The sequence below is a fragment of the Carettochelys insculpta genome, chromosome 21 (genome assembly GCF_033958435.1).
Source record: "Carettochelys insculpta isolate YL-2023 chromosome 21, ASM3395843v1, whole genome shotgun sequence".
Taxonomy (NCBI): Eukaryota; Metazoa; Chordata; order Testudines; family Carettochelyidae; genus Carettochelys; species Carettochelys insculpta.
In genome coordinates this window covers 23938058-23964495 of record NC_134157.1, presented here as the reverse complement: position 1 = coordinate 23964495, position 26438 = coordinate 23938058, and the positions used below count along the sequence as shown (strand labels likewise).

Genomic DNA, 26438 nt, shown 5'->3' with positions numbered 1-26438 from the left:
GGGACTCAAACAGGGGAATTTGAACCCCGCAGGCTGGCAGTCTTGGAGGGCACCAGGCTGTCGTCCTCATTCTCCCCGTCAAGGCATTGGCTGAGTCCTCACCATCCCCAGTAATGGAAGGTGGAAGAACGTATCAGCAGTTACTGAGAAGGGTGGCACAGGGCCTGGGAGTACAGGCGGAGGAGGTCAGGGATAAAACAGACCTGGTCACAAACATTTTGTCAGTGTCTAGTCCCACTAGAGTAGCACTGCCCATTATTAAGACAATTGCCAACATGGCAAAGACAGTGTGGCATACCCCAGCCTCAGCCCTACCCACGACCAGAAAGAATGAGTGATGGTACTTTGTTCTGGCCCAGGGTAACGAACACCTGTTCACTCACCCTCCCCCTGACTCCCTGGTTGTGGATGCGACTAACCACAGGGAGAGACAGGAGTTTCAAGGCCCCTCCCCTAAAAACAGAGAGGCCAAATGCCTGGACTTGTATGGTAGAAGAATTTACTCAGCAGTTTGTCTTCAGTTAAGGATTGCTAACCAGCAGGTTCTGATTAGCACATATGCATATAATACAGCCAGCTCCCTGGGTCGCTTCGTGGAACTGGTCCCACCAGAGAGCAAGACTGAGTTTAATGGGGTGGCGGATGAGCAGAGACTCATATCTGGAGCAGTGCTGCAGGCTGCGCTAGATGCAGCGTATGCATCCACCAGGGTCGTGGCCTCTGGTATAGCTGTGAGAGGGAGCATGGCTACAGGTTTTGGGGCTTCCCTGCGAGGTGCAACAAACAATACAGGACCTTCCCTTTGAGGGGCTCTCCCTGTTTTCTGAAAAACAGATAAAAGACTTCATAGTTTAAAGGACTCAAGGGCCCCCCTACATTCACTGGGTCTACACAAGCTTATGACACAGAGTCACCAAAAACCCCCACCGGGGTCTAAACAACCATTTTGATGGGGTGGTCGGGAGCAACACACCAGTCACCACCACCTCAGTTCCACCTCAACTTTTTCTTCATACCACCTATCCTCCTTCTACTGTGTGTGGTGCAACATAATGTTGGACCAGAGGGTCCTCTGCACAGTAGAAAAGGGATATGCTATCCAATTTTCTTCTTGCCCCCCTTTCCACCTTCCCTCCCTGTCCCACTTAAGGGACCACCTCATGAGACATTGCTCAAGCAGGAAGAAAAGTCCCTCCTACAAAGGGGGGAGCTATAGATGACGTTCCCCAACAGCTGTGGGGGCAGGGGTTTTATTCCCGTTATTTCCTAACCCCGAAAGCTAAAGGGGGATTGCAGCCAATCTTGGACCTGCAAAACCTAAACAAATTCATGAAAAAGATAAGGCTTTGTGTGAAATCCCTGGGCCTAATTTATCCCAATACTGGAACAACGGGACTGGTTTGCCACTCTTGACTTACAGGATGCATATTTCCACATAGCAATTTATCTGCCTCACAAGAGGTTCCTCCGATTTGTGGTGGGGAAGGACCATTATCAGTTCACAGTCCTTCCATTCGGTCTGTTCTCAGCCCCAAGGGTCTTCACCAAAAGTATGTCAGTGGTGGCAGCCTTCCTATGCAGACAAGGGATACACCTCTTTCCCTAGCTGGACGACTGGCTAATCCGGGGTCGATCACAGCACCAGGTGGCACAATACATGCAGTTGATACAACAGACATTCGACACACTAGGCCTCCTAGTAAATGAGGCAAAGTCAGTGCTGGCCCCCACTCAAGTCATGGAATTCGTGGGCGTCCGACTGGATGCGGGGCAAGCCCAGGGCCTTCCTGCCTCAGAGCAGGGTTCAAGCTGTGGCATCTTGCATCCTCGGACTGATCGGGTTCCCACCCACAATGGCCAGAGGATGCCTCAGGTTGTTGGGCTACATGGTGGCATGCATGTTCATAGTCCAGCATGCCAGGTTGCAAATGCACCCCTTCCAGTTGTGGCTTGCCTCAGTATACAGGCCTGTCAGGGACAATATAGACGTGTTAGTTACAGTTCTTCCACCAAATGCTAATGACCCTGCACTGGTGGCTAGAGGCCGGGTGGGTCTGCATGGGAGTGCCTTTCAATCCCCCTCAACCCTCCCTCTCCCTCGTCACAGATGCCTCAGACTTGTGCTGGGGAGTGCATCTGGGGGAGCACCAGACCCAGGCCCTGTGGATCAAGGACGATGCTCAGCTCAGCTCCACATAAATGCACAGGAGCTCAGAGTGGTTCGGCTGCCATGTGAAGTTTTTCAGAGCAATCTAAGGGGACAGCGTATCGCAGTCAGCACAGACAATACCACAGTGATGTATTATGTATACAAACAAGGGGCACACGCTCTTCCCTTTTGTGTCTCAAGGCCCTCGCGCTCTGGGACTTCTGCATCCAGCACCAGATTCTCCTGAAAGCATTCTACCACTCGGGGACTCACAGCTCCCTGGTGAACTGTCTCAGCAGGTCCTTCATGGACCACAAGTGGTCATTACACCCAGAAGTGCTGCATTTAATTTTCCAGAAGTGGGGACGTCCCTAGGTGGACCTCTTCGCCACCAATCTCAGCACGAAGTGCCGAACATTTTGCTCTTACCAGAACCGAAGCCTGGGCTCCTGGGCAGATGCCTTCAGCATTCACTGGTTGACCCCTCTGCTGTACGCCTTCCCCCCCACCCCCGGGTACCACTCATCTACCAAACACTGCTCAAAATTTGGTCAGACCGAGCATCAGTCTTTCTGGTGTCCCCAGCGTGGGCTTGACAACATTGGTACTCTGCCCTCCTGGAGATGTCTGTCTGTTTCCCAATGGCACTTCCGTCATGCCCGGACCTGCTGACACAGGAGGAGGGGAGTCTGTAGCATCCCGATCTGCAGGCGCTACATCGCACAACGTGGAAGCTTCATGGCTGAGAGCAGTCGAGCTTTCATGCTCTGAACTCCTTCTGGGGCTCCAACCCCACCTTCTAGGCATTGGCAAGCATTCACCCAACTTGGAATGCACATGAGCAATCATTCAAAGAAGAAAAGACAGTTACCTGTTCTGTAACTGGTGTTCTTCGAGGTGTGTTGCTTATGTCCATTCCAAAACCCTCCCGCCTTCCCCACTGTCGGAGTAGCCGGCAAGAAGGAACTGAGCAGGGGGTGGGTCGGGTGGTGCATATATGGGCCACCATACAGGTGCCACTCCAGGGGGCTCTACACTGACCCGAGGGCTACTCGCTAGGGCAAAAAGCTTCCGGCAACTGGACATGCGCCAGTGCACACCCAACTTGGAATGCACATGAGCAGCACATCTTGAAGAACACCATTTACAGAACCAGTACCTGTTGCGGGTAGGGGCCCGGGCAGAGACAGGTGCATCCTAGAGGTGAATGCCTGGCTGCGTGGATGGTGTCACCGGGAAGGCTTCGGTTTCTTCGACCACGGGATGCTATTTCAGGAAGGACTGCTAGGCAGAGATGGCGTTCAGCTTTCGAGGAGGGGAAAGACCATATTTGGACACAGACTTGCTAACCTGGTGAGGAGGGCTTTAAACTAGGTTTGCCGGGGACAGGGGAGCAAAGCCTGCAGGTAAGTGGAGAACATGGAAACCTGGGAGATGGGTCGGAAGTAGGAGGGAGCATGGGCAACAATGTCAGAGTAAAAAGAGGGCCAGGAAAAAACTGGGGGGCAAGTTCAAATCAATATCTGAGATGCCTATATACCAATGCAAGAAGTATGGGTAATAAGCAGGAAGAACTGGAAGTGCTAATAAATAAATACAACTATGATATCATTGGCATCACAGAAACTTGGTGGGATAATACACATGATTGGATTGTTGGTATTGAAGGCTACAGCCTGGTTAGGAAAGATAGACAGGGAAGAAAGGGGGGAGGTGTTGCCTTATATATAAAAAATGTACACACTTGGACTGAGGTGGAGATGGACATAGGAGATGGACGTGTTGAGAGTCTGTGGGTTAGTTTAAGAGGGGTAAAAAACAAGGGTGATGTCCTATTAGGAGTCTACTACCGGCCACCTAACCAGGTGGAAGAGGTGGATGATGCTTTTTTTAAACAACTAACAAAATCATCCAGACCCCAGGATTTGGTGGTGATGGGGGACTTTAACTATCCAGATATATGCTGGGGGACTAATACAGCGGGGCACAGACTATCCAATAAGTTCTTAGACTGCATTGGAGACAATTTTTTATTCCAAAAAGTTGAAAAAGCCACCAGGGGAGAAACTGTTCTGGATTTGATTTTAACAAATAAGGAGGACTTGGTTGAGAATTTGAATGTGGGAGGCTGCTTGGGTGAAAGTGATCATGAAATCATAGAATTCACAATTCTAAGGACCGGTAGGAGGGAAAACAGCAAAATAGAGATGATGGATTTCAGGAAGGCAGATTTTGGTAAACTCAGAGAGCTGGTAGGTAAGATCCCATGGGAGGAAAAACCGAGGGGAAAAACAACTGAGGAGAGTTGGCAGTTTTTCAAAGAGACATTATTAAGGACCCAAAAACAAGCTATTCCCCTATGTAGGAAAGATAGTAAATATGGGCAAAGACCGCCTTGGCTAAACAAGGAGATCCTGCATGATCTCAAACTAAAAAAGGAATCCTATAAAAAATGGAAACTAGGACAAATTATAAAGAATGAACATAGGCAAATAACACAGGAATGCAGGAGTAAAATTAGAAAGGCTAAGGCACAAAATGAGCTCCAACTAGCTACAGGCATAAAGGGTAACAAGAAGGCCTTTTACAAATATATTAGAAACAAGAGGAAGACCAAGGACAGGGTAGGGCCATTGCTCAGTGAGGAGGGAGAAACAGTAACGGGGAACTTGGAAATGGCAGAGATGCTTAATGACTTCTTTGTTTCGGTCTTCACAGAGAAGTCTGAAGGAATGCCTGACATAGTGAATGCTGGTGGAAAAGGGGTAGAGTTAGTTTTTGAAATAAAAAAAGAACAAGTTAAAAACCATTTGGAAAAATTAGATGCCTGCAAGTCACCAGGGCCTGATGAAATGCATCCTAGAATCCTCAAGGAGCTGATAGAAGAGGTAGCTGAGCCGTTAGCTCTCATTTTTGGAAAGTCATGGGAGACAGGAGAGATTCCAGAAGACTGGAAGAGGGCAAATATAGTGCCCATCTACAAAAAGGGGAACAAGAACAACCCAGGAAATTACAGGCCAGTCAGCTTAACTTCTGTGCCAGGAAAGGTAGTGGAGCAGGTAGTTAAGGAAGTCATCTGCAAGCATTTGAAAGGTAGTAAAGTGATAGGAAACAGCCAGCATGGTTTTGTAAAAAAACAAATCATGTCAAACCAACCTGATAGCTTTTTTTGACATGATAACGAGACTCGTAGATTAGGGAGAAGCAGTGGATGTGGTATACCTAGACTTTAGTAAAGCATTTGATACGGTCTCGCATAATATTCTTATCGACAAACTAGGCAAGTCCAACTTAAATGGGGCTGCAATAAGGTGGGTGCATAACTGGCTGGCTAATCGTACCCAGAAAGTAGTTGTTAATGGTGCTCAATCCTGCTGGAAAAGCATAACAAATGGGGTTCCACAGGGGTCTGTTTTGGGACCAGTTCTGTTCAATATCTTCATTAATGATTTGGATATTGGCATAGAAAGTACGCTTAAGTTTGCAGATGATACCAAGCTGGGAGGGGTTGCAACTACCTTGGAGGATAGGGTCATAATTCAGAATGATCTCGATAAATTGGAGAAATGGTCTGAAGTAAACAGGATGAAGTTTAATAAAGATAAATGTAAGGTGTTGCACTTAGGAAGGAATAATCTGTTTCACACATACAAAATGGGAAAAGACTGTCTAGGAAGGAGTACAGCAGAAAGGGATCTAGGGGTTCTAGTAGATCACAAGTTAAATATGAGTCAACAGTGTGATGCTGTTGCAAAAAAAGCAAACATGATTCTGGGATGCATTAGCAGGTGTGTTGTGAACAAGACACGAGAAATCATTCTTCCGCTCTACTCTGCACTAGTTAGGCCTCAGCTGGAATATTGTGTCCAGTTCTGGGCACCCCAATTCAAGAAAGATGTGGAGAAATTAGAGAAGGTCCAGAGAAGAGCAACTAGAATGATAAAAGGTCTGGAGAACATGACTTATGAAGAAAGGCTGAAAGAATTGGGCTTGTTTATCTTGGAAAAGAGAAGATTGAGGGGGGACATGATAGCGGTTTTCAGATATCTTAAACGGTGTCGTAAGGAGGAGGGAGAAAACTTGTTGTTCTTGGCCTCTGAGAAGAGAACAAGAGGCAATGGACTTAAGCTGCAGCAAGGGAAGTTTAGGTTGGACATTAGGAAAAAGTTCCTAACTGTCAGGGTGGTCAAGTACTGGAATAAGTTGCCAAGGGAGGTTGTGGAATCTCCCTCACTGGAGATATTTAAGAACAGATTAGATAGATGTCTATCAGAGATGGTGTACATAGTGGTCGGTCCTGCTGTCGGGGCAGGGGACTGGACTCGATGGCCTCTCAAGGCCCCTTCCGGTCCTAGCGTTCTATGATTCTATGAGCAGCACATCTTGAAGAACACCATTTACAGAACCAGTAACTGTCTTTTGCATCACCAGGATACCTATGAGCATTCTCATGGGACCAGAATCTCATTTTGCCAGACACACAGAACAAAAAGACTGTTTCTCCCCCTTTGAGTTTACAGTCTGAAACAAGAGGCAGCCAGTTACAGACCTTTGAGGAAACAAAGAAATAGTATTTGTCAACATGAATATTTCCCCTTTCATTTTGTTTTTCTCTGGACATTGTCATTTTGCAGATAAAGGGAAAAGAACATAAGAACGGCCATACTGGGTCAGACCAAACATCCATCTAGCCCAGTATCCTGTCTTTCAACAGTGGCCAATTGCCAGATGCCCCACAAGGAGTGAACAAAACAGGTAGTCATTGAGTGAGGCTAGGGACACGATTCCTGTCCATCCTGGCCATGAGCCATTGATGACATAACCTCCATGAATTTATCTAGCTCTTTTTTTGAACCCTGTTAAAGTCCTGGTCTTCCTCTGTCAAGGAGTTCCACAGGTTAACGCAGCGCTGCGTGAAGAAAAATGTCCTTTTGTTAGTTTTAAACCTGCTACTGATTAATTTCATTAATATGGTATAAAAATACAGAAAATAGGCACACCTGCCAGTCAGGACCAGAGCAGAACAATCAGGAGCATGCAGTCCAATTTGTTGCAAAAGTGCAGCTGCCACCTTCAGGAGAGTAATATTTTGTTGTTGATTTCTTTATCCTGAAATGTAGACCTAATAGTCCACATGAAGTGAGCTTCACTGACAGCTTTAAGGAGATGCTGTATCTCATTTGGCCTCCTGGTTTGTACTTTTGCCTATGTTCAGTGTCTCTTGATATGAAAGAGTCTTGGCAGTGTTAGCAATCCTGTCCCTGGCCTCTGACATGTGAATTTCATAATCATAAGCTTCTGGATTGTTCTGCTGCTAACCATTGAAGGGTGTACTTTGCTGATTCTACCTTCATATAGCACAGGGAAATAAAAACAGGGTATATAAAAATTTAGACCCACAGATTGATTTATTTTAGAATTTTTTAAAAACCTACAATTTGGTGCTTACTGCAGTTAAGTTCTTCATTCTGTCTGCAATAAGATCAGATTTTCAGAGCCTTCAAAATGTTCATTTAGCTGAAATTTGGAGTTTAATCTTATTCCAGTGCACAAGAATTGACATGCTGGATGAAAATGTATAAAGTAACTTTGTATCAACAAGACTTGTATTTTTGCAAAGGTTACACACACTAGTGTACAAAATAGAATATGCAGCTTCACTAGTCACTGTTTAGAACTTGATCTATTTTATGCTAATATCTTTGTGTTAATACCAGCTCATCAGAAACAGAGTGTATTTGCTCTGAAGCAATAACTTGTGGCTAGACATTTTTCTGCAACTTAATATGTATTGTAACCTCCTGCTCTGTAATTTCATTTATATTTTGCTTGTCCCTTTTCTTGCACAATAATATAGATTTCCTTTTTTTTAAACAAATGCAGTTAAACGAATTCTGATTTAGTTTATTAAAAGAAAAAAAAAGATAATTTCACAGTTGTGACCGAACTTACATTATTCCTGAAAAATCTTTCTTTGCTATTTGGGATCCTGAAGCACAGTCAGTCTATGGTGCCTGACAGACGCTATGTTCTTGCAGCAGAGGAGGGCACTTATGGATTGAGGGCAGTATTTAGCATTCATAATTTTTTTGGTAGTTTGGGATCTCTTTCATTGAGTGTGGTGTTCTGATGCATGCCTGTATCTCCCCATAGCTTTAATGAGGGAATTATGCATATGTGGCAAGTACAAAAGAGACATTTTAATGTTATTTATACAGTGCTGTAAGAATACGTCAGGAGAGTTGTGCCAAACAAATAGGTTCCTGCCTCAGAAGTGCTAGCAGCCTAAAGCCAGAGACAGGTATTGGCCAGAACAATACATTACAAAGATGAGTGCCAAGTGGCCCTTCATACTAGAATGTTTCATAGATGGGGGGTTGATTTCTTTTTATTTGCTTTATTAAAAGCAACACAGAGACTGTGCAGAGTTTACCCTATATTGTGTTAGTAGAAATCAAAACTAAAATGTATCTTTTCTGTCTAGACTGATAGTCCTGTAAATTTCTACATTCTGTTGCCAGTCCTACCTTTGATCAGTTTCCCTAAAGTTTAACTGCTATATTCTTGAAGAAGTTTAAAATTAGTTCTACACCAATATATCAGTTCTTCATAACAATTCAGAGGCTCATAAAAGTTATTTTACAGCACTGTAGAATTTACAAAATTTATAGTGACACACAGTGCTGGATTACTTTCTTGTTACCCATCCATTTAGCAAATTTACAGTTTACATTAATATTAATGTGTCATTATTACTTACTTTATATAATAAATATCTTAGACATGACAGTATACATATAGATCACCTGGAGTAAGCACTCTCAATAAGCACAGTTGCTACCAAAGGTTTGTGAAGTAATTGAGAAAATTGCAAATCAGGTAGTCAGCAAAATAATTCATTGTCACATCCAATCAATAAACTTTGTAAATCAACTCATTTAATTCAAAAAATGATCTATATAGATCAAGCGACCAATTAAACAATTAGCACACTTTGCAATTAATTAATTTAAGCATCAATCATGCAATTAAAACTCCAAATTTAAACTGTAGAGTTTAGAAACATACTGCTATGTGAACACAGAGGCTGTACTTCATGCCTCTAGAACAAGACTGAATCCTGGCAGACTTGCAGAAAAAAAATTCAAGCTGAATGATATAAGCATTGATGTTTAATTTTTAATATGCAAAATGTGATGAGCCAGTGTTGTGTATATTAAGCTAGATCTCTGTGATTCTACCCTGTTTTTTATTTCCTCCCTCCCCTAGCCACCCTGGTCCTTCCTCACAGCATGGGTCTGAGAACTTGTGTTATTAGTTTCAGGCGTAATAAATTTAACTATTTTCCTTGGTTGGACTGTTTTGGATTAAAAGTTGTTTTTTGTGTAGTTTGTTTTCTACAAAAATAATTGCTTACATTGAACACACACACGTTCCCTTGACTCATTTTTTTTGTAGTGTTAATGCATGTGTTCATACTGCACCATTTGAGCATTTTTATAAGCGGTTTTTTCAACAGTTACTAGATCTGAAACAGAAGAACACAGACATTGCTCATTCAGATTTCATTCCAGAAAGTGTAACTTGTCACCTAATAAAATGTTTTCACAAATGGAAAAAATATTACTGACATTTTGTCAAGTCATATAACTTTTACAGAATTTGGAATATTTTAATTGCTGGTCTCCTTATTTTGCACACGGATCAGTTAATTTGAAGCTGTTCTGCCATATTTGGATGTTTTCTTTTTACTACCTTGTCACATGATTATGCTAACTAAAGAATTTGTGGCTTGAAGCTATGTAAAAATATTGTAAAGTGTGTTGATTTCTACACCACAGAAGTCCGCTGGTTGATTCTAAACAGCATGTAGCAGCTGACACTGGACCATAGACTTTAGCTGGCTATGTAGCTTCCCCCGTGAAATAAACTTGCCTTTTGTTTATTTCAGTGACAATGTCAATGCTTACTGTCTACATATTGCTGAGGATGATGGTGAGGTTGACACAGACTTTCCACCCTTGGATTCCAATGAACCCATTCATAAATTTGGCTTCAGCACTCTGGCATTGGTGGAAAAGTATTCTTCTCCGGGGCTGGCAGCAAAACAGTCACTCTTTGTTCGAATGTGAGTATTAACACCAGCTTTCCAAATTTTCTTAACATCTGAGCATAGAGTCTTTTTTTCTTTTTCCCTCTGTTCTTAAGTATTTGAACTTTGCAAAACTCAGGTTTCAGGTATATTTGCGAGCCTTCATATGAAGAGTACACAGCCCTGTATAGATCATGCAAAAAGGAAATGCATTACAGGCTTTCAGTTTTACATTTCCAAAATGGCTAAAATCCAAAGGCAATATCTTTTTGGGTCTTGAAACTGCATAGAAAAGTAAGCCAGTCAATATGACTCACATACAAGGTGTTGGACTTGTTTGTGCTTTTGCTACTAAATATTTGGCTGGATTTTTCACATTTTTAAGTTTGCAATATTCAGTTTGGTTTGTGCATTCCACTCCTTTCTGAAAAATAATTTATAACTGAAAACGTAATGTGTTTTGAATTGCAAGTGAAATTATACACTCTCTTGCATAAAGTGTTGTAAGACAAACTTCTGGAAGCACTACAATTTCAGCCTCGCACCTCAGTGAGACATTTATTTCCAGCTCTGTCATGCATGAAATTTTTACTCATCACAGAAAGAAATAATTTAACGCTATTTAATACTGTGCATCATATCTGCTGTATGTTTAGTATAAAATGCAAGTCAGTCATTGCAGTATCAAATTACTATGACAAGTCACGTGTAAACTAGACAAAAATGTTGGTTGCAGATGTTTGGATGCTTCAACAAGAAAGTGATGAAAGCTTTTTCCTTAATATTGGAAGTGCTTTGTTCAATAAAATGTTGGCTTTTTGCTCATGTTCACAACCATACAAGTTTTTCCAGTCCTCCCAAATGCAGATAAGATGTAATGTGTATTTATGATTACTTCTTAGTATAATTCACTGTGTACCTTGCTGACACATATGAAGAGCCCCACCCCAAAGAGTTTTCTCAAGAAATACCATGTATTAAGCCAATATCAAATCCTCCATTGGAGCCAAAATCCCTCATTCTGCCTAGACTGTTTCATTAGCCTGCATACAGCTGTGATGTCCATTGACAGCCTGCTCATTCGCCCTCCCTGGCACTTTGCTTTGACCAAAGAGGTGGTCTTCCCAAGCCTTATAGTCAAACCTTGTTTAACTGTATGTTCAATCACTGCAGAAGTGATTGGTGATTTCATGTAGGTGTCATAGCAGAAGTGCAGGTGGGATTTGAAAGAGAGAAGGTTTATAGCCTTGCGGACTAATTCAGGACAGTGTCCATGAAAAGAATGAAAGAGGTCCTTTAGGGAAGAAGGTAGGTTTACCCAATTGCTTTATTCTTCTAACTCTCCTCTCCAGTGTTGTAGGCAGGGTCTTTCTTACCTGTGAGGCAGAGGCTTCAGCTTTCACATAAAGTATCTGTTGTGCTGCATTCATTCACTGGAGGCCAAGCATTCTGCTGAGTCCACTGAGGGGAGAAAATTCTTTTGCATGGCTCCTTTGTGTGACCTGGGCTGCACTAAACAAGAAATAAACCACAACAAGAGTGGATCTTGTAATAAGATGTGAAAGATTGCTTCACTTCTTCTGTTTCCGCTTCCACACACTTGAAAACTGTGGAAGTACATTTGAAAGGATGTGGTCATCTTAAATGTTTGGGTTGATTTATAATAGAACCATTTAAATACCATGTCCCAATTTTTTTTTTCAGAACATACCTTAAAGAATTGCACATTTTTTTCCTCCAGTGCAGATGTTTACAAAGTTCATGTCTGCAGGCAGAAGATCAATAATACTAAACATGTTCAAAATATTCCTTTCTTTGGGTGCACATGCATACTACCCCTTTGATATCAGTGCTCTGTCGATAAAAGTTGTGGGGAAGAGCATACTTACTAGTTTCTGTCAGTTCGGTTGTATGGAAGTAGTATCATTGTACCACTCCAGCAAGTGCAACTGGCTCATTAGCAGTGACGCTAGCCATGCACAAAGTCTGGTCAAAGGTCCAAAGTTATCAAATGAAAAACATTACTAATAGTTCTCCTCTAATGCTGGGAGGAAGTATATCACTAGTTACAAAAGTAGACACAAACTTTTCAGCTTCTGATGGTACTTCCAAAGTTAATGTTGTCCCTTTCACCAAATGAAGTCTTCAGTGAACTTTCAAAAATCTCAACTGCATTTCTCTGAAGTGCTGTAGTACTTGACCACCTGAAGTATGAGAGTACTGGGTCAGGAGTTCTCAATTATTTTCTTTAGGGAGCATTCCCCAGCAGGCTAGAAAAACTCCACAGCCCATGTGTGCCACCACAGTGTATTTTCTGCAGATAAAAGCCAAGGCTGGCACTAGGCAATCAAAAGCAGGACAATTGCCCAGGGCCCCAGGCCACAGGGCTCCCACAAAGGTACAGTGCTCAGGCTTCAGACCAAAGTGGCAGGACTTAAGATAGGACTTCAGCTTTCTGCACTGGCCTCCTGCAAGTCTAAGCTGGTCCTGGTTAGCAGCCCCCCGATATCTACTCATGGCCCCCAGGGGCACTGACCCTTGGTTGAGATCCATTGTACTAAAGCAGGGATGAGCAAAGTTTTTTACGTGAGGCCCCACTTTTTATCCAGGAATTTTGGTTCTTCATCGAGTGTCCCCGTGGGTGCTCCACAATAGGTGTCGGGCTCACCCGGCGCCGCAGATCGGAATTCTTCCAGCAGTTTCTCCTGGATCGCGCATGCACCGGCGCGCGCCGCTCTCCTGCGCACCCCTGGCCACGTGCGTGATCCGGTCCCTGCCAGTTCCTTCTCAGCCGCCATCGGCTGCAGACGGAATCGGCTCAGGCTACGGCCAGAGTCAGATTAGATAGTGTTTCTACGTGTAAATTGTTGGTTTTTTCTGGTATTAAAAAAAAAAAAAAAAAAAAAAAAAGAGGACAAAGAGAATATAAAAAATATATATATAACAAAAAGAGAGAGAGGAGTGGAGAAGAAGAGTGGACGTAAGGCCAGTAGGCCGCCCGCTGCCCTGCAGGCCAGTGTCTGCGATTCGGGTAAACGGGCACGGATTGAGTGCTAAGTACCTTATTAACAGTAAAAGACTCACCGCGATGGCCTCTTCAGGTTTTAAAAAGTGTGAGTCCTGCCGTGAAGCTATGCCGGCCTCCGATGGGCACAGTGAATGTATCCAATGCCTGGGGGAATCACACGTTACCCAAAAGTGTTCCCACTGTGCTAAGCTCACAGCCAGGGCCAGGAAAGACAGAGAAATGTGTCTTAAAATGCTCTTGTTTGACAAGGCCCTCCAGCCGGACTTGCCGGAGAGGCCTCAACCAGAAGGGCCCTCTGGGTTCCACAAGAGGAAGGCAGCTTCTTTGACCCCCTTGGTGCAGAAACAGAGGAAGCTCTCCCCAGCTCGATCCTTGCCGGCGGTTTCAGCGAGCAGGATGGGTGGAGCACACAGCCCCCAGCCGCATACTCAGGCAAGCGGCAGCACATGTGGCAGAGGATGAGCCTCCGGTTACAAAACAGCCAGCACGCGCGGCGCCTAGAGCGTCAGCCAGGCTAGTGCCGGAACCAGCGGCACTGACCCCCATGGCACCAACGGTGCAGGGCCAACAGGCACGGAGCCTGCAGGCACCGGAGGACGTTACCTGCACGGCACCGCAGCTGAGCCGGCCGAGCACGGTGCCGACAGCGGGGCCGAGATCCGCAGCGCGGCAGGGGGCGGTGCCAGCCCCTCAGGGGAGGGGAAAGGCAAGAACAAAAACCAGGCACCACAGCCCTTCTCCGGACAGGGCTGCGCTGCTACTGACAACAAGCCCTCCCCCTGTGCTACACACACCACCCAGAAGGCCTGGGTCTCCACCGGCCTATCCAGAACCTTCTTCTCCATTCCTCCAACCGATGTCACCATGGCTTGGGCCACCTTCACCCTTTCTGGGATTGGATCCCCTGGAGTACTACCACAAACCTGTTTCACTGCTATCTGTGTCATCGCAGAGGTCTCGTTCTCCCAGACATCGGGGGTACACACCCCGTGAGTGGTCCAGGTCTCCATCCCCGGACCCATGCCCGTGCTGCCATGGTCGTTCTTATCATGCTGGACACAGACACCCCGGGCCTATGCCCGGGGCAAGTCCCACCCCCAGCCGTCCAATACCCACGTGGACACTCTTGATCGGGGATGGAAACACAGTTATCTCAAGGGGAGTTAATTTGAGAACCCCGAGACTTTCCTTCGCAATCCTCCAGCGAGCAGGTGTATCATCGGCTGCAGGAACCTGAGGGTTCGAGGGAGGTTTATCCTAGTGGTTCTTCCTCATCCTCCCCAGATGAGGCCATGGCCCCCGGGGATGTCACTCCCCTGGATAATCTCAGACAGTTCCAGGAGCTGTTTAAAAGGGTGGCTTTCACGCAAGGCATTCAAACGGCAGAAGTGCAGGAGAAACATCACAAACTCCTGAAAAATTTGAGACCCCCGGCTTCATCCAAAATTGCTATCCTGCTGGACGAAGCCATTATGGAGTCAGCCACCACCATATGGCAGACTCCGGCCTCCGCTCCGCCTATGAACAAGAGAGCAGATAAGAAGTACTTCATCCCGGCAAAGGGCATGGAGTTCCTCTTCAGTCACCCACAACCAAATTCTTTGGTGGTCGAGTCGTCCCAGCAGAGGTCAAAGACTTCTCAGTACAAATCGGGGGGATCAGACAAAGATGCCAAGAAGCTAGAGCTGTTTGGCAGGAAGGTATATTCCTTTTCTACCCTGCTACTGAGAATGGCAAATTATGCAGCACACCTAGCAAACCATAATTTTGATAATTACTCCAGGCTTACTTCTCTCATGGATTCACTTCCAGAGGATGAGAAGCCGGCGTTAAAGGCAATTGTGCAAGAGGGCTACGCAGCTTCGAGAATGGGACTCCAGATCGCCCTGGATGTGGCACATACAGCGGCACACTCAACGGCTACAGCAGTGGTCGTGCATAGAGAATCTTGGCTCCAGACGTCGGGTATCCCGAGGGACCTACAGGCAAAGATCGTGGATCTTCCCTTTGACACACAAAAGTTGTTTGCAGACTCAACCGACTCGGTCCTCCACTCTAGTAAGGACTCAAGAGCTACTCTTAGAACCCTGGGTATTTAGACTCCTCCATATAGGAAGAAAAAATATTACCCTCAGCAAAGACGTTACCCGTACCAACCACAGCGTGCGCAGTATCAGCGGGGCTACGACCAAGGGCGACATCAACAACAGCAACAGTACAGAACTCCCAGACGACGTTCTCAACAAAGCCGTACACCCTCGGGACAGGCCCAAAGGCAACAAGTTTGACGGGCATGTCGAGGGCTGCACTATCACTACCATTGCGCAATGCCACTCTCATCTCGTGTTCCATCATCGCCTCAGACCGTTTCACTCCCAATGGCAAAAGATCACCGCAGACAAATGGGTGCTGGAGATCATAGCCACGGGTTACGCGATCCCCTTCTAGTCACTCCCGCCGACGAAGCCTCCTTCCAGGCCTCACCTCCGGGACGCTACCCACGAGGCGAGGCTCAAGCAGGAGGTGGACCACCTTATGTTCATAGGGGCGGTGGAAAGAGTGCCGGAACAATTCCAGGGGAAAGGTTTTTATTCATGCTACTTCCTCACAGAGAAGAAAACAGGAGGCTGGAGGCCCATCTTAGATCTTCGGGGCCTCAACCGCTACTTACGCAAGCAGCGTTTTTGGATGATTACAGTCGCCTCCATGCTCACGGCACTGGATGATGGAGATTGGTTTGCAGCCCTCGACTTACAAGATGCTTACTTTCATATAACGATCCACCCAGCACACAGGCGCTTCCTCCGCTTTATGGTTGGCAAGGAACACTTCCAATACAGGGTTTTTCCGTTTGGCCTCTCCTCGACCCCCAGAGTCTTTACCAAAACCCTGGCAGTGGTGTCAGCCTACCTGCACAGACAGGGGGTGTTTATATTCCCATACCTGGATGACTGCCTACTGAAAGAGGCCTCGAAGGCAGAGGTCCTACACATGATCCACGTCACAGCGGACACGTTTTCTTCGCTGGGCCTAGTCATCAACCTCGCGAAGTCAAAGACCGACCCCACACAAGACATAGAGTTCATAGGGGCACGCATAAACTCTATCACAGCAAGGGTGTACCTACCCGACGCTCGCTTCAGCGCCATCAGTTCGCTGGTGCAAGTCATCACATACAGCCCCACGGTGCTGGTCTTAACGTGCTTACAGCTGCTGGGCCACATGGCGGCAGCAACGTTTGTGGTACAAAATGCCAGATTGTACATGCGAAGCCTGCAGCATTGGCTGGCAAGCATCTACAAACCGGCATCCCACACTGTCCACAGGGTGGTGTCGCCCACGACAGAGGTGCGCAGATCCCTGGCGTGGTGGGTAAACCCCAAGAACCTGCTAGCAGGGGTGCCTTTTCACCAACCACAAATTTCTATTTTTCTTACTACCGACGCCTCCCACATAGGATGGGGAGCGCACATCAGCGACAAGGTGACGCAAGGTCTATGGTCCCCTGCGGAACAGACACTGCACATAAACATACTGGAGCTCAGAGCAGTGTTCAACGCCTGCAAACATTTTCAAGACCACATATATGGCAAAGTAGTCGGGATCAATACAGACAGTACCTCCACTATGTTTTACATAAATCGACAAGGAGGAGACCGATCCCGTGCCCTATGTGCGGAAGCAGTCCAACTGTGGAATTGGTGCATCGCCAACAACATAACGTTGAAACCTCGTACTTGCCGGGCGCTCACAACGTGAAAGCAGATAAGCTGAGCAGGCGCTTCGCACTCACGCACAAGTGGCAGATCCGCTCTGATCTGCTACGACCGATCTTTCATACATGGGGGTTTCCCCAGATCGATCTGTTTGCCACCCAGCACAACAAGAAGTGTCCCCAGTACTGCTCCAGGGCAGGAGTGGGGCGGGGATCCCTGGGGGACGCATTCATGATTTCATGGAAGGGCCCCCTACTTTACGCGTTCCCCCCCCACAGCGCTTATCCACAAGGTCTTGCAGAAAGCCAGAAGGGAGAGAGCTCGCATGATACTAGTAGTCCCAACGTGGGATCGGCAGCAATGGTTTCCCTTCCTTCTGCGCATGTCGGACCGCCCACCGCTCCCTCTACCGGTGGCTCCAGACCTACTCACGCAGGCTCATGGGTCCATAGTGCACCCGCACCCTCAGGGCCTGCGCCTACAAGCATGGCTAAACCATGGCTCAGCTCCTTAGAAAGCACATGTACGGAGGGAGTACAACAAGTCCTGGAAAGTAGCCAAAGGACCTCCACCAGGAAGACTTACAAGCAGAAATGGACTCGGTTCACAGCCTGGTGTTCCGCCAAGCAGTTAGCTCCCCTTGACGTTCCTATACCGATAATACTAGAATACTTATTGGACCTCGAGGGGCGGGCTTTCCTTATCCTCGCTAAAAGTCCAACTCGCCGCTATATCAGCCTTTTGGCATACAGAGGAAGGGCCCACGGTATTCGCCCATCCTATAGTTACCAGGTTCTTGAAGGGGTTGGTAAACCTGTACCCCCCTCAGAAACCGCTTCCGCCATTGTGGAGCTTGGACTTGGTGCTCAGCATGCTAACGGGTCCACCTTTTGAACCATTAGCCACAGTTCCCCTATGTCTCCTTACGATAAAAACAACCTTCCTCCTTGCAATTACGTCAGCTCGCAGGGTCAGTGAGCTCGCAGCAGTTATGGCAACGCCACCCTGCACAGTATTCTCAAAGGAGGCGGTAACCTTACGGCTGCACCCAGCCTTTGTTCCAAAAGTTTCTTCAGAGTTCCATCTTAACAAACCAATAGTTTTACCCTCGTTTTACCCGAAGCCTCACAGCTCCAGCAGAGAGGCACCCCTACACCTCCTGGACGTGAGGAGGGCGTTGGCCTTCTACATAGACAGAACTAAATCCTTCCGGAAAATGGACAGGCTTCTAGTGTCTCTCGCTCCCAGGTCAAAAGGGGAAGGCCTCTCTTCACAGAGAATTTCAAAGCACATTGTGTCCTGCATAAAAATGTGCTACGAGCTTCGAAAGACTCCTTTGCTGGCCCCGCCTAGGGCTCACTCCACCAGGGCGGTGGCGGCGTCAACAGCTTTCTTCAAGGGCATCGCGTTGAAAGACATCTGTAGAGCGGCAACCTGGTCATCCTACGACACCTTCGCCAAGCATTATGCCCTACATCGGGTATTCCAAGAGGATACCCGTCTGTCGACAGCAGTCCTTCTGGGGGCAAGCTGCCCATAAACTGATTACCCACGTCCTTTCTTGGGTTACTGCTGGGTAGTCACCTATTGTGGAGCACCCATGGGGACACTCGATGAAGAAAGAGAAGTTACTCACCGTAGTAACGGTGGTTCTTCGAGATGTGTCCCCGTGGGTGCTCCACCACCCGCCCATCCTCCCCGCTTCGGATCTCTGTCTAGTGTTTTTCAGGAGCATTCGAGGTAGTTGGTCAAGGAACTGGCGGGGACTGGATTGTGCACGTGGCCGGGGGCGCGCAGGGGAGCGGCGCGCGCCGGCGCATGCGTGATCCAAGAGAAACTGCTGGAAGAATTCCCATCTGCGGTGCCAGGCGAGCCTGACACCTATTGTGGAGCAGCCACGGGGACACATCTCGAAGAACCACTGTTACTACGGTGAGTAACTTCTCTTTATGTTTATATGAAAAAAAACCCTTTGAGCAAGAAAATATGTATGTAGAATGTAAAATCTTTATTATTAACCACTATATAAATGTGAATACACAGACATAAAAACAATAACATATTTCAACATTTTTAATTAGATGGATGAGCCTGAGACCTAGCAACTAATCATGCTGCTGCTGCCTTGAGGGAGCCCGCTCCCCACTTTGTGCAGCCCTGTATTAGAGTACAGTGAAAGCAAAGCCAAAGCTGGTGTGGGAGTAAATTATTGGACAGTTTGCTTGCATCTTAGAGAAGCAACTCTGTTATTTCTTTTCATTCTGGTGTAATTACAACCGTTTTCATGGTCCAGATTGTCATTGTCCATAGAAATTGAACATATGCAATCTGCATAATTTGGAATTTGCAAATCTCACTTGATTTCTTTTTTGGCAATGGTTAATGTCTGGAGAGAACAGTTTTGTCTGTTTAAAATGACAGAAATAAGCAAATAAGAAATAAAATATGGAAGTCACTCATTGCTGGCTTCAAGATTTAAAAAGTCAGATAAATCACATATGTGCATTTGTACTCTACAACATCTGTCTCTTGAAAAAGAGCTAAAATGAGCTTTGTACCTGCAGAAATATATAGTAACCACAGGTTTTAAAATGTAGATTTAATTAGTTAATTAAGTTTGCTGATGACTTGAAAATTCAGTTCAGAACTGCAGTCATGTGTAAACCACATCAGATTTGTAACTGCTTGTTTAATAAGGACATTGCCAGCACTTAACCAATAATAATGGGCTGGATCATCTTGCAGTAAAAGCCACAAAAAGATGTTAAGGGAGCAACACCCTTCCAAAGGAGTTTGTGGGGTTCCTTCCCAGCACAGTAGAGCATTTTAAATCCAGGAGAGTTAGGTCAATGGCTGAATAATAGACACCTAAAGATAGGCACCTAAATCCATATTTATGAAGGCTGAGGTCAGGGCTTAGCTCATGGGGACTCAATCAGATCCCATTTGAATAAATACCTTACTACTTGCCATAGTCAAAATTAATATTTTTCTGAGGCAATTAAGCAAGGTGGACCAGCTGCTCAAATTTTATATGGTATAGTGAAACTAGTCCACTCAGAGCAATACCAGGTAGGTGATAGTCTAATACATCCTAGTACTTGCACTTTAGTGAACAACAAAACTGCAGAAACACAGATATTACCAGGTTACTCTGAATTAATTTAAAATAAAACAACTTACACCCTCCAGAAATCTATACCTGCTCTGTGGGTTTGGAATTCACCTATAAATAAAAAAAAATTGTTTTCTAATATCAGTGGCACCTATTACAATCACTCTTTATGGTAAAGTGAAAGAGCTGCAGAGAGGTTTAATGACTGGGAGAGTTACTGAATTTATATGAGTGGCCAGTACTTATTACAAACACTTTTTTCTAATTTATTTTTAAGAAATCAAAACCATCCTTAATTAGTCAATTCTTCCATGTTACCAGAACTGGTCAGTTAACTGTTACTTTCTTTTCATGGCTTAGGACAAAGGTGGGCAAACTTTTTGGCCTGATGGCCACATCAGGCTTTTGAAATTGTGTGGAGGGCCATGGATGCTCACAAAATTGGGGCTCACGTGTGGGAGGAGGTGAGGGCTCGGCCTGGGACTGTAGGCTCTGAGAGGGGTCCAGAAATGAGGAGTTCAGAGTGTGCAAATAGGCTCCATTCTGCGGCAGGAGGTTGGAGTGCAGGAGCAGGATGGGAGAGGTTGGAGACAGGGTCTGCTGGGATGTGGGCTCTGGCGTGGGGCCAGGGATGAGAAGTTTTTGGTGAAGGAGGGGCTTTGGGCTGGGTTGAGATGTTTGCAGGGCAGGAGTGGAATCTGGGCTGGAGCAAGGAGTTTGGGTGTGAGAGGGCCCCAGGGATGCAGGTTCTGGGCTGGATGTAATGCCTCAAGCAGCTCCTGGAAGCAGCAGCATGTCCCCCTTTCTCCTGCATAGATGCATGGCGAGGCATCCCTGTGTGCTGCCCGGTCCCACCGTCCTCAAGTACTGCCTCTGCAGTTCCCATTGGCCAAGGTTCCCAGCCAGTGGGAGCTCTTCACGTGGTGCTTGGAGCATGGAAAGCTCACGGAGTCCTCTGGTTGTCCGTACACATAGGAGCCAGAGGGGGAACATGCTGCAGCTTCCAGGAGCCACGCAGAGCAGGGCTAGCCCGAAATGGCTAATGGGCTGGATGTGGCCAATGGGCTGTAGTTTGCCCATCCCCAGCTTAGGAACTTGGCTTACAAAGGAAGCTAACTTAAGTAGACACAGAGGCTTCTGGACAAAAAGGAAATAAAACAAACAAAATCAATAAGTGCTATCTGTCTTTGCTAACCACATTCTGAATAATCAAATGTCTGTGTGTTATTCAGTTGGACACAGATTTGGGTTGACTAATTGCCCAAAAGAAATCTAATTTAAGATGGAAAAGATTATCCAAATTTTATTACTCTTATTGAGAAATATTACTATAAACAAAAGTGGAAACTTTATTTTTATAATATGTTGTGTTTTGACATGTGTGTGGTAATGATTTGTATTTTAAAAGTACGAAGATTAAAATTAGAATTCTGCAGTGTGCTTCCTTATATCTAAAATTGCCTGATCTTTTCCTTTGTTTCATGTCCCTGTAGTCTATATGTATATGTATGTATAGAGAGAGAGTATTTTTTCTTTTTAGCTTCCATGTCATCTTTCCTTTTCTGTTCTAGTGCATATCACTGTATTTTTAGTTCTCTTTTCACATTAAAATATTCTCAGTGTCAGAGTAGTGACTTGCAATATTTATTAATACTATTATTACTATCTATTGAAAAGAAATTTGATGTCTAAGAAGCTTCATGATGAAATGTGGCATTTGATTTCAAGATCTTGCCCATATTGTGTGTTGAATACGTTCTCCAATGTTATGCAGTTCATTGAACTGACAGTTATAGAACCTCGCCTGAGACCCCATTTCAGCAGGACATATTTGACCACAAACAGTTTGTAGAACTTTTACACTTCAACTCCTTGCCAAGGCAAACTCTTACCCACTTGAATTTGTTTTTAATACCCAGTGGCAGTGATTGGAAGTAGCCCATGGTGTGGTTTATGTTCTTAGCTGAATGTAAATGTCTTTGTGGTTGCTTGTATAGAGTAGTGAATAATTGTTTGATTAGGGAGAGGGGCCTCATTATGCCCCCACCTGTGCCCAGCTGGTAGGGGAGGGTCGAAATGAAGCCATTAACTGTCTGTCTTACTGGCATCTCAAAGAGCTCAAATACATCTGTGTCTTATTTTCTTTTCTGGCACGATCAGTTGAGCAAGCTAAGCAGGCATGACCAAATTTGGCAGGTTCCAAGGACTCTGGCAAAGTTACACAAGGAGAAGTGGCTTCTAACTGCCCATTAGTCTAGCGAGGTACATTTTTGGAAAATGTCTGTTATGGAAAGGAATCCTTTGTCCAGTGTCAAACATTGTATTCTCAAACAGTCAGCTTTGATGTTGTTTAGAATTTGTCAGGTTGAGTGAAACAAAACACTGCTTTCATGTGAATGTGAACTTTGTTAGCTGATGAAGTAATACCTGAAAGACTTACTTCAAATGAGCCAAAGTTATTTAAAGTAATTCTGATACTGCCCATTAGGTTTTTTTCTTCCTGAAAATATTTCTGTCACAGCTTGACACACTGTGACTAATGCCATTGTTTGGAAGTCGGTGACTCTACTGCCATTTTTGCTGCTAGATGAAATTTGGCATACCAGGCCTATGGCCTGGAGCACAGTTTATTTTCCTGTTTTGTTTAAATTCCTTTGATCACTATGGATTAATTTTTTCGAAGTCGCACACACTTTATACCTGAGAGATTTAGATTCGAAACAATTAATCCATATACAGTCTTCAGTGTGGTACACTCACGAATGCAACTCTTTTCCCCCAATAGACTTATCCTCAGTTTTCATAGCCACACATATAATTCTTATTTTATCAAATGTATAAAATGCAGATATATAAAGGTTCAATTAAAGTAGTATTACAATGCAGCAATCAAACCCAAAAGCACACACAAGTAGCAATCTGAGGAAGTGGGTCTTACCCATGAAAGCTAATGCATACATTTGTTAATCTTTAAGGTGCTACAGGACTGCTTGTTATTTGACAAGTAACACAAGACTTACTTTAGACCGACAAAAGCAAGGCATTTCAGAGACTAAGCTAAAAATGTCGGCTAATGCAGTTGTTATGATTCACGTTATAGTGCACTTCATCAAAAAACTGCCCATCTTAAGTTAAGGACAGTGCACCAAGTGAGATTTTTAGCATCAATTTTGATTTCACATTCTTCAACTGGAAAAGATTATTCAGCTGTTTTCAACCATGTCAGTGATTTTCAGCAGAAAGATTCTGCCATAGAATAGAACAAAAGTTGTTTCCACATGGAAGAGAGCTATATACAATGTGGAAAAGTTGGTGCTTACTGTTCAGGACAGAAGCCTTTCCTCCATTCGTTGTTAGTTTATTTACCTGAACTGAGCCCCAGTGTAAGATACTATATAAATCTCCCACATCTTCCCCCAAAATGAACATTCCAAGCTTTGAAGCTGTTGCCTCTCTTCTTGTTTTCATTTTCCTCTCCTGAACCTTGCCACCCTGGCTTCAGCGCTCTGGCTGTAAAGGAAGATGGAAAGCCAAGTTACCTCGGAATGATCACTATCATTAACATTCACGGGTGGTTCACTTATCATTCCTGACTGCACAGACATGGCAGCCGTTATGAAACGTCCACAGGTGTAGCACGATGATACATATTACATTGTGCCACAATGGATTTATGTATTCTGTAACAAAAGAAAAGTGTAATGAAAAAATACAGAAGGTAATCCTTTATTCCTCCACTGCACAATTTATCAGTAATGCCTGTGGATGATAAGTGCCAGGGATTTCCTTTGCTTGATTTAACCTTGTCACCTAGGTATGATTTCATAAAATGACAGAAGAATACAAGCTAAGGAATTTCTTTGACTCTTTGGTTGCTAAAGGTACTTTTAATTGGCAGAATAGACTCTCTTTCTCAGTCCCATGTTTTCTAGCAACTTAAAGTTAAATTCATTGGCTTAAAATAGTGGTGTCATACAGCAGTGAGTTAAGCATTGTTATAGGCTGAGGACCAGCAGTAGTACAGTGGAAAGGGATCTAGGAGTTATGGTGGATGAAAGGCTGGATAGGAGTAAACAGTGTGCCCTTGTAGCCAAGAAGGCTAATGGCATATTAGGATGCTTTAGGAGGAGCATTGCGAACAGATCTAGAGAAGTGGTTGTTCCCCTCTATTCAGTACTGGTGAGGCCACATCTGGAATATTGTGTCCTGTTTTGGGCCCCGTGGTATAAAAAGGATGTGGATGTGCTAGAGCAGGTTCAGGGGAGGGCAACAAAAATGATTAAGGGGCTGGAGCACATGACCTATGAGGAGAGGCTGTGGGATTTGGGCTTGTTTAGTTTACAGAAGAGAAAACTGAGGGGTGATTTAATAGCAGCCTTCCACTTCTTGAAGGGGAGCTCTAAAGAGGATTGAGAGAAACTGTTCTCAGTGGTGACAGATGGCAGAAAAAGGAGCAATGGTCTGAAGTTAAAGAGGAAGAGTAACAGGTTGAATATTAGGAAAAATTACTTCACCAGGAGGGTGGTGAAGCACTGGAGTGTGTTATGGAGAGAGGTGGTAGATTCTCCATCCCTGGAGGTTTTTAAGTCCCAGCTTGACAAGGTCCTGGCTGGGATGACTTAGTTGAGGTTGATCCTGCTCGAAGCAGGGGGCTGGACTAGATGACCCCTTGAGGTTCCTTCCAGCCGTATGATTCTATAATTCAAAGTTAAAAGGTATGTCATTTGAAAACCAACTTGAACAAAATCCTGGATAAGGAATGCCTTGTAATGAGGACTCTTGATGTATAGTACCAATGCAGGAAATGACTGAGAACCTGCCAAGTAACCTGTGAAATGCATTTCCCATCACAGTTGCACCTCACAATTCTGGTGTAATGAAAGGGAAGGTCAGCATGAATTGGCTAAGTTTGCATGCTGGTGAGTGCTGGAGATGGGGATGAGCCCCAGCACCACCAGCCAAGTGTTAGGGATAGTGCTTTTCCATAGCCTTACAGAGTGCCAGGGAAAGAGCCAGGAGGTGGTATCCTTTTGTCTTTGGTTGCTTCATGGAAAACATGATGGCTTCGGTTGGTGCATTGTGACACACAGTGGCAACAGAATTTCATGGATCTGTAGCCAGGTCTGTTTTCAATGTAGGTCTGTAGTTTTACTGTGTACTGTCATTTGGTACAGAGGTTCTACTGTATGTTGTCAGAGAAGAGCTGTGGCCTTTTATTTCATTAAACCAAAGCAAGAAAATACTAGTAAGTCTGAACTCCAGTTGGCATTTCAGACACCTTTGGCATTATTCCATAGCAAATATCCAAGAGTTTACAAATATGGGGTGCACTTTACATTTTATTGCTCCTGCCAAGGTCTCACTTACTGAACAGCTCTCTAAATACAGTAAAGCGGGGAAGGGGTTTCGTTTTTTTTTTTTTTGCTTTGATCATTAAAATAAACTTTTAAAGATTGTTCTGGGATAGGATCCAGCTTTTGAGGCAAAGAATGGCTGTAGTTCAGCCATGGCTTCGTAATAGACTGTTTGGTAAAATTCATTTGACAGTTCTCAGGCCAGCTGCTCAATAGGAGAGGCTTGACCATTAAAATAGACCGAAACACTAGCAGGATCAACAACAGATTTTACTTTTTAATGGCTGAAGTGACAAGAATTAAACGTCTGTTTTCAATTTTGGAGCATTCCAGAGATGTCTTAGTACTAGCAAATCCAAATGAGTTCATCAGTGTTCAGTTGCCATTGCTTGTTTCGCTCCCAGCAGGCAGCTTGACTTATTTGTAGCTTAAATTGAAGGCTTTAGGTTGCTTATGAGAAAACACGTGTGAAAGAATTTTTTAAGTCCACAAACCTGGTCATGTTCCTCACCTGTTTGACCATATTAGTTACTTTTGTTATTTTGAACTTTCTTTAAAATGTTTTTATTTGCCTTGAAATTTTTTGTACTGTGGAGTGCTGTTATATAAAGTATCTGGACAGCATTTTCACAAATCCATTTGAGTGTTCAACAGCCTTATTGTTTTAAAATGTTCTACAAACTCCTCTTGCAGCATATCAGCAGCACATGTCTGATAATTTAGAAATATAAAAAAGAAAAGTGTTTCCATTTCTAGAACTGTAGTGTTTTGGCACATACACTGCTGTCTCATTTGCCAGCTTTTAGCCAGAAAAAACATAAGGCTTTCATTAGTAGGTAAGTCAAGACTACAAAAAACTGTAAGGAGCGTGAGGGATCTAACAAAGCCAGGTGAATGGGATACACAATGGCAGATGAAATTTCACGTAGACAACTGTAATGTACATTGAAAAGAATAATTTGAATTAGTCAGGTACACTGCAGG

The 26438-nt window shown here is 44.7% G+C and overlaps 1 protein-coding gene across 1 annotated transcript in view; it reads left to right on the top strand.

The window, feature by feature from the left end:
- The window catches only part of MAPKAP1 (MAPK associated protein 1), a 198206-nt gene that overhangs the window by 89060 nt on the left and 82708 nt on the right, over positions 1 to 26438 (top strand). The window contains exon 6 of the mRNA XM_075015555.1: positions 10101 to 10277. Within this exon, the coding sequence (XP_074871656.1) occupies positions 10101 to 10277 (177 nt within the window). The remainder of the gene's footprint in view (positions 1 to 10100; positions 10278 to 26438) is intronic.